This window comes from Nannospalax galili, unplaced genomic scaffold (genome assembly GCF_000622305.1).
Source record: "Nannospalax galili isolate Female #2095 unplaced genomic scaffold, S.galili_v1.0 scaffold45, whole genome shotgun sequence".
Taxonomy (NCBI): Eukaryota; Metazoa; Chordata; class Mammalia; order Rodentia; family Spalacidae; genus Nannospalax; species Nannospalax galili.
Window position 1 is genome coordinate 3,516,802 of NW_008355775.1, and position 9,563 is coordinate 3,526,364.

Here is a 9,563-nt window from a genome sequence, read left to right on the forward strand (position 1 = left end):
CATCCCGCACCTCCCCCTGTGACCCGGCAGCTGACGGATCTCGAACCCAGAGGGAGTGCTTGGTAGATTGGGACGGAACCCGACTGGGTAGCTAACAGTGGTCCTCGAGAGCCGCCAGGCCCGGTAGCGGAGAGTCTCAGCAGACGTGGTGCGCGACCCGCCCCACGTCCCCCAAGCAGCGCGAGGGAGACGGGTGCCACGCCCAGCAGCTGGCACTCCATGAAACCCGCACGCCCATAAGAGGGAGAAAGAAAATTTATAGTGTAAACAAGTGGTTTGATGCACCAGAGAAGCATCTTTACATTCAGATAATACTGCAAGCATTCTTATCTGTTAAATTCATGGAGATCATCAAAGGACTTTTCTGGATAATACTTCATTAGCTTAATAATAATGTGTCTTTACAGCTGGAATAATAACATGGACAATTGTATTAAAACACTTTTCAATTTAAGCCTTTTATTAAATCATCCCCACTTTTATACCTTAGTTTCAATTACTGAGGTTTTATGCAATAAAAATAAATAACTTTCCATTGAAATAGGAATATAAAATTTCTGTTCTTAGCAAGGTGTGGTGACAAATACCTGTGATCCCATCACTTGGGAGACAGAGGCAGGAAGGTTGCCATGAGTTTGAAGCCAGCCTAGGATACCTAGAAAATATCAGGTCAGCTAGGTTATAAAGCAAGATCCGGTCTCAAAAAAAAAAAAAAAAAATTCTGTTCTTACCTTTGCTGTTCTCCATTTCCAACCATCACCTATCTGTTGAGAATGTTTAATGAATTTTGCACAATATTGTTGGAATGTTTCTTCTCCAAAAAACTCATCTTCCATGGTAAATGAGAACTGCCATTTCAAAAAAAAAAAAAAACAGGATTAACACCAGATTAAGAATGAATATTCAAAGGAATTCTCCTTTCTTTAAAGATACATTTGTTAAGCAACTCTAAGTTTGAGCAGTAAAATGGAAACTACTAATCTCAAAATCATAAATCATTTTTTTAAGTTCTCTTTCTCATCCTAACCTCATTTTTTTTAAATCAGTCAACACAAAAACCAAAAAGGCTAGATTTATAACAAATACTTAACAATGCAGTCTTTTTTGTTTGATTTTAGGTATTTGGGGGTTTCTGGTTTCTGTTTTTCAAAGTGCTGGGAACAGAGCCCAGGGCCTCACATGCTAAACATGTACCCTACAATTTAGTTATACATTCAGCCACATATCTATGTTTCTTCTGAAGAAAAGGGAAATGTTGAATAGAGTATAAATCCTAACTGCTAATTTTATTAGGATCTATACTTAGTTTAAAAAGTGTTTATTTTGTCCATATTTTTAAAGGGCTTAATTTTATAACACTTCTAAGATAACGTTTCCAAATAGATTTCCTTGGAACTTCCTTCTCTGCCTCCTACCTTAGCTCTTATATTGACAATTCTACAGTGATTTATGGAAGTAAGTTGTCCTTCACACCATATTAGAAAGGGTCAACTCTCTAGCAAATGGTGTTACAAAGCTTGAAATTGTTTTCCAAGGTATAAGTTATGATCACCTAATTAATTACCTACTTTATCAAACCCAAAAATGTGATATACCAAGAAATATGCATATATTTGTTATAGAAAGCTGTCCAAATCATAAAATATTGTTTATAGAAAGAGAATTTTGTTGCATAAGAGAAATGCACAGACCATCTAATGGTCTCTCAATGAAAAAAGCCCAATGAATGCTCATATTCTCATGAGTTAAAAAGCATCAAGATTATGATTTTTTAAATTAACTACTATGCTAGACACTTCACAACCCCATTGAATCCACTCACAAGTCAAAGGCTATATTATCCCCATTCCTCCTCAGATGAAAAACAGAAAGGAATCTGTTCAAGAATACAAGAAAAGGAATTCAGGGCCAATGACCTGTCTATATAAGCTAATTCCCAAATCACTACACAGATTACTCAAATTTAGCATAACATATATAAGAATGTGTTCAGTCATCTAATAAGAGAGTATAGATTAAATAGTAGACGCTGTGCATAGATAAAAGTTAGATATGTATATGTATATTCCTTAATATGAATAAAGCTAGATATGAATATATATATTCCTTGCCTTGTAAGAGCTCATATTCTAACAAAGAGAAATAAACAACAAAAATAATTTCAGCAGAAACTGTCTTGCCACCATTCACTCAACAATATGCTAGATTAACACTATGATGTTCAGTCTCTCTAGAACACTGACTGGTTCTGCAACATGCAAATCAGAAAGCACCTCTGTCCCATGAGTTGACTGTATGTTCACAGACTGTATTCTGATATCATAAATATATAGTATAATTAAATTTAAAAATGAAATATATGAAGAGAACTGTACTTCTATGATTGCATATCTTAGAAATGCCTTAAATAAAGGCCAGATCACAGGAAACCTCTACATGAAAAACAAATTGTTATGGAACTAGGTAAGGATAATATAACTAAAAACATTACTATTGTAGGACAAAACATTCAAATCCAGGATTCTGTATTCAATCTGCTGTACTAGTGGGTTGAGATCTTCTTTTAAACCAAAATTAGAAACTTATATGAGGCATTCAGTTTAATCCAGAATAGATAATGAGTATGGTAGTGTACACCTATAATCCTAGTCTAGGAGATGGAGGCTATAGGATCAGGAGTTCAAGGTCACCTTAGTTTCCACAGTTCAAGGCCAGTCCGGACTACATAAGACCCTGTCTAAAAATTGTTTTTAAGAAAGAGGCATGAGGGGCTGGAGAGATAGCTCAGCAGTTAAGAGCACTGGCTGTTCTTGCAGGAGACCTGGGCTCAGTTCCCAGCACCCACATGGCTGCTAACAACCATCCATAGCTCCAGTTCCAGGGGAACCAATGCCCTCTTCTGAACCTCCTCAGACACTGCATGACACAAGTGCACTTACGTACATTCAGGTAATACACTCATATACATAAAATAAAAATAATAAAATATTTTTTAAAAAAGAGGCATGAAAAATGAATTTCAAGCAAGTACCTACATTCCAAACAAATGCTTTCAACATAAATATCAATTTTTACAAATACATTTTTATGCTTTATATTTTAATTAAAATTTTCTAGTACACACACACACACACACACACACACACACACACATACACACACTTGGTTTTGAGTCTTGCTATGTAGCCCAGGCTAGCCTGGAACTCACTACAGAGATCAGGTATCCTGAAGCTTGTGGCTATCCTTCTGCTTCTGCCTCCTAAGTGTTGTAATTATAGGCACACACCACCATTCCTGGCTTTAAAAGGGAAATCATACTTAGGGATTTTTACTTATCTGTTTGTTTTTGAGACAGGGTCTCACTATGTAGCCCAATCTGAATTCAAAATTCCATTGATCCTCCTGCTTCTGTCTTCTAAGTGCTAGGATTACAGGTGCCACCACATATGGCCATATTCTCAAAATGGTTTCTAAAGATACATGAAACTTCATACACTAAATGTTATATGTATGTGCCTATCCATATTTTCCTTAGAAAACATTCATAATTTTCAATAGATGTTTATGGGGTCATATCCAAAAGTTAAGAATTTCTTGCACAGTGACAAGAGCAGTAAGCTGAGAACACCAACGTTTAAGTAATCTAGAGGAAGAGGAACCAACAAAAGGACTAGAGAATAAGGAAACGGCTTTAGGAAGAAATGCTAGTAAGGGAAGTGTTGCAGAGGCCAGAAACAGGGGTCTCCACAAAGCAGAGAATAACCAGTACTGACCAAGGTCAAAAGGTAAGAGTGGTTTGTTGAGAAAAGAACCAAAAACATCCATGAACTGACATGAGGTCGCCATTGGTGCCTTAATGTGTTGCATTAGCAGCCAAAGTCAAATTATGTTGGGTTCAGGAGAAAGTGAAAGTGAAAATTCTGTACACTACATTTTCAAAAAGGTTGGTTAGACATAGATACAAATTAGTAACTGACGTGGCCCAGGGACTAAGGGAGGACATATTTAAATGGAGCACAGGTGGATGGTAGAGAAAGGAAGTCAAACGTACTAGAGAAAGTGACTAGTGAAGCAATACACTAAACCGCTTGAGAGGGGAGGGGATGAAATCACCAGCACAGCAGGATAGATTACATACAGTAGCCACCTTGTCCCCTGCAACTGGAGGAAAGGCATTTAAGGATGAATATAAAACATCAAAAAAGTTTTAGGAGGAGTCTCTAAGTTCAGGAAGAGGAAATTACAATATACTTTAATGCAGACAAAACATGCGGTAGGTGTGGACAATGGTTAAAATACAGTGCCTGAGAAAACACTGAAGATTTGGAATTCATGCTAAGGGGAAAGGGTATGCAGCATTTAAAGTTGTGCAAATGGAAATGAAGCCCAGTAAGGTTGGAGATCCAAACTTTGCAGTGCAATACTCTATGAGTTGTGACTGGCTTTAGAGTGTTCAGCTCCAGGAGAGTGGGAACCACAGAGAGAAGTGTATTCTTAATGCAAAGTTGCAGTTCGGCTGTGTTGAATCAGTGGCAGAGTACAGCAGAGGAGAAATGTGGGTAAGAAGTGGTCAGAGGTTCAGATTACATAGAAAAGAAAAAGAGGTCAAGAGAAAATGGAAGGGGCTGGAAAATTACTGAGGTATCAAAGAAACCTTTTTGTTGTAAAAAGAGAAAAACAAAATGAGAGTAATATGAGATTGTAATATTTGATGGTCACATCTGTGATTAAGAGATATGTACAGTACACACAGTAGACTGCAGATAAATATGATTGGAGCTCAGGACTCAAAAGATTAAGGATTTTTATAGGTAGTTGGGAGGCATCCCAAAATTGGTTAGGGAAGTGGAGTCATCAGCAATGTCCATACTTGGGAGTTTCATGAGATGGAGAAAAAGAACAAAACAACAACAACAAAAACGACCTTCCACTCAGAGACTTCAGAATTATTTTAAATGTCAGCTTTGTTTTAAACTACTTAGTGGAAGCACTGATCTGTGAATGTGTCACCATCATGCAACATTTATATATGATCTTTAATGTATATGGAACTAAATCTATATGTATATAATTTTTTTGCCTAAAGATACTTCTTTTGATGAATCGATAAGTCAGTGTATATTTGAATCATGAGACTAAAACACTATAAAAATATAATTAAATTTCTTAAGACTTAAGATCACATACAAAAATATCTATCATAGAACATGCTATGAATACATTTAAATATTAAATATCAATTTTTCCTAATGAAAGTAGGCAACTTCCTCTATACTTGTCCTTTCTAGACAAGTATAAAGAATTCTACGTTACTGACCATGAAAGGTGAGGAAGTAATGTTGGGGAAGAGATGAAGGTAATGGAATTCATATGACACTAAAGCAGAGGGAAGACTATTTGGGGGGAAAAGGGAACCACCAAGAGGGGAAGAGGGAGATAAGGGAGAGCAGTTGGGGAGAAAGGAGATGAATAAGAACAAAATAGAATGACATACATGTATGAAAATACCATAATGATAGCCATCATTTTGTATGTTAACTTGAAAATTAACTTTAAAATTGCATAAAAAATTCCACATTACTATAACTGTACATACAGATTATGTCTTTTTTTTTTTTTTTTTTTTTGAGATAGGGTCCCCCGTACACCTAGCTGACCTGGAACTTGCTATGTAGACCAGGCTGGCTAAAAACTCACAGAGATCCACCTGCCTCTGCTTCCCAAGTGCTGGGACTAAAGGCATGGGATACCATGCCCAGCAGATTATGTACTTTTAAAACATGTAACTTCAAACCAGGCATGGTAGCACACCTGTGTAGGTAGAGTCTCAGATACCTAAGAGGCTGAATGAAGCAAGAGGATCATTTGAGCCTGAGATTAAGATCAGTCTAAACAACACAGCAAGACTCTATGAACAGACAGTAGGAAGGGAGAAAAGGAGGGTTCTAGTTGTGAGAGGTACACGCTAACTTTTATGGCAATTTGTTTTGAATTCATTTAAATTGCTTAATCACTCACCTAGCAGGATCCCTGAGCAGAGGTCCTCAAATTTTAGAGGATAAGCACCCAAGCATAAATTTCATGTGAAAGCCTATGTCCTGACCAAAAAAATGTACCTGATTCTGTAGACCCCCAAAATCTAATTATTACCAGGAAAATGACTGAGCAGCAATCATGCTAGAATATTATTAAGCCCCAAAACGGATCATTTGATAGGCCTGAAGGTGAAAGTTCTGGATTTCAAACTGCTGATAGTCTGGGTGGGGCACAGCATGCACAGCTCTAGGCAATTCAGTAAATAGCTTAAAGAAGTATCAGAATAGAGAAGTCACTTCAGTCTACAAGTGTCTGGCAGATCACAGTTCTTTCTCCTGGCCATCTCATACCACACATCATAAATCAAAGCTTAAATAGGAATCAGCGTGTCCTTGGATTGGAAGTGAGGGATTATTACTGGAGCTAAGTACTATTAGGAAAAGAGTAAGAAGGCATTTCATGTCCCAGCATGGTGGTGCAAGCCTGTAATTTCAGCACTGGAGAAGCAGAGGTAGGTGGATCTCTGTCTAGGCCAGCCTGGTCTACAACGGAGAGCTCCAGGCCAGCTGGGGCTACAGGGAGACACTGTCTCAAGAAAAAGGAAACAAAAAATTTAAGAAAACATTCCAAGACAGCTGGGGCTACAGGGAGACCCTGTCTCTAAACGACCCAGAAAAAAAAAAAAAAAGAAGAAGAAGAAACAAAAACAAAAATGAAGCATTTCATTGTCTCAATAATGTAATGTGCATGACCAGGAAAAAGTGAAGTCAACTGATAACACCAATGTAGCCCGGAAATCTCACTCAGTCCTCCAAAAAGCAAGAGCTATGGGCCAGCATGGGGCACCCTGGGAAGAAGGGTGGCACCTAGCCACAGAGAGATTGGAGAAGAGCAAGCCAAGGGTGCTGGGACCAGGTGCTGGGGCATCCTGTAGGAGGTGGAACTGAGATGGGGCATTGGGTGAGACCACTTATGTCCAAGGGGGTGGGAAGGGCAAAAAGCAGAGACTGTGGGTGGGGCTGGAATGGCACTGTTTCTTTGTATGTTGCTCCCTCCCTATCATATAAACCATGCTAAACCCAAACTAAAAATGTCTTATGTTAGTCTGTGAACCCTGGGGCCTTGGAAGGCAAGGGCAGGCGCCTCCCAAGAGGGAAAAGGGACAAAAGTTTGGTGCAACAACTGAGTTCTATGATATAAGGCCAGTGGTGGGAGTAATGAGGGTAGAGGGAGCTTCAATTGGGGGATTTTCTCCATTGGACTGGCCTGTAGCCATGTCTGTGGGGTATTTTCTTGATTTTTGAGTGATGTGGGAGGGCCCAGCCCATTGTGGGTGGTGCTACTCCTGGGCAGGTTGTTCTGTATTATATAAGAAAACAGACTGAGCATGGGCCAGGGGAGCAAGCAGCTTTCTTTTCCTCCATGGTCTGTGCTCCCGGTTCCTGCCCTGAGTTCTTGCCTAGGTTTCCCCTGATGATGGACTGTGCTTGTAAGTCAAATAAAACCTTTCCTCCCCAAGTTGGTCAGTGTTTTAATCACAGCAACTGAAGGCAAACTAGAACACTCATCAACTCCACGTGAGTCCCTCTTCTGCCAAGGTGAATAAGCTAGTAATGTCAGTATCAACATGGGACCAATAAGATGCTCTTGAATAAGAATTGAGAAGCATAATTCCTTAAAGTCAGAGTATAAAAGCTAGGGGAAAATCAAATTAGTACTTCAGCATATACTTGTGAAGTGATTTCCAAACATACAGAAGAAAAAGTATCAAAATGAAAATAATGCCAGTTGATTAACAAAAAGTACAAAGAGAGCACAGATACAATCTACAAATAACTTAGTAGCTAGTTAGTTAATGACATGATTTTCATGTGACCAGGGCTGGCCTTATACTCACTTACATAGCCAAGGATAGCTTTGAAATCCTGATCTTGCTACCAAGTGCCAGGATTACAAGCTTGCACTACCACACCTTAGTCTTACTACATAACCCAGGCTGAACTGGCACTAAAAATGCAACCTGAGTTAAACTCAATTTTCCTGCTTTAGCACACGGAGTGCTGGAATTATATACGTGCACCACCACATGTGGCAATAACTGACATTTCTGAACCAAAATAATGAACTAATGACCACTAGCTCAAATTCTCTTGCTGCCTTTGAATAACAGGACTTGTATAAACTCCAATCAGCACACATGCTAATTAGCCCCAAACTAAAACTAATGAAGTATGACTTGGGCAAAACATATCCAATAAATAAAAAGTCAGAAAAGATGAACACAATATATATAAAAAGCTTCAGATTCAGCACTAGTCTGAATACAGATGATAGAGCAATCTGTGTTTAAAGCATGCTATCAAATACCATTGTAAAAGTAAATGGCTGAAAATTTTTGTAATGGAAGGACATATTCCCTTTAAATTTTTCTTCTTGCACACTCTGTTAAGAGATTAAAACAATTTCTTATTTCTGCAAAATTTTATACAGTATATATAATATCCCAGTACTCTGTGTCCTCATGAAAAGAAATATCAAACTTTTCCTAAGAAAATCATGGACTCCAAAAAAGAAACTTTTGAAGACATAAATCAGGTCAAAACAAAGTCACTCCATGTTAGTAACAGGGAAGATTCCCTACAAAGGCAGACTCTAGAGAGAGTACAAGGTGTACATATAAACAGATAAAGGGAGGAGTCTAGACAGAGTAGAGACTACTGTCTCTTTCATGGACTACTGTCAAGTACACAGAAATGAGCAGACCATACTAGGTTGTCACAAACGAGAATGAAGGGCTGGCAAGATGGCTTAGCTGTTAAGAGCACAGGCTGTTCTTGCAGAGGACCTGGGTCCAGTTCCCAGCACCCACATGGCAGCTAACAAATATCAGTAACTCCAGTTCCAAGGGATCCAACACCCTCTTCTGACTTCCACAGACATTGTACAACATGGGTGCACTTACTTTTTAAAAGATTTAACAACCTTTTATTATTTTTATTTTATGTGTATGAGTATATTGCCTGCATGTAGGTAGGTGTACTGGTGTCATGGAGTGTTCTTGGAGGTCAGAAGAGAGTGTTGGATTCCCTGGAACTGGAGTTACAGACAGTTGTTAGCCACCATGTGGGTTCGGGTCTTCTGTAAGAACAGCCAGTGCTCTTAACTGCTGAGCCATCTCTCCAGTCCCACGCACAACATGGATGCACCTACATACATGCAGGAAATACAGTCACACACATAAAAAAAACAAGAATGGTCAGTCTGTTATTGCCATTTAGTGCTCAAGATCCCAGTACAGTAAACAACAAATGTGTATAACCTGTAAAGTGCCAGCAGAGGGGCTGGAGGGATGGCTTAGCACTTGCTGCTCTTCTATTGGACCAGCGTCCAGTTCTCACATTGAGTGACTCACAACTGCCTGTTTCAGGGGACACAACACCTTCTGGCCTCCATGGCCAGCAACACATACAAGGCAGACACATATGCGCGCGCGCACACACACACACACACACACACACACACACACA

At 39.0% G+C, this 9,563-nt stretch overlaps 1 protein-coding gene across 4 annotated transcripts in view; it reads right to left on the reverse strand.

The window, feature by feature from the left end:
* Atg10 (autophagy related 10) overlaps positions 1–9,563 on the reverse strand; it is a 369,433-nt gene that overhangs the window by 355,149 nt on the left and 4,721 nt on the right. For all 4 annotated transcript variants that reach the window (XM_008853299.3, XM_029556227.1, XM_017803245.2 and 1 more), the window contains exon 2: positions 732–848. In XM_008853299.3, the coding sequence (XP_008851521.1) occupies positions 732–836 (105 nt within the window). In that variant the 5' untranslated portion in view covers positions 837–848. The remainder of the gene's footprint in view (positions 1–731; positions 849–9,563) is intronic.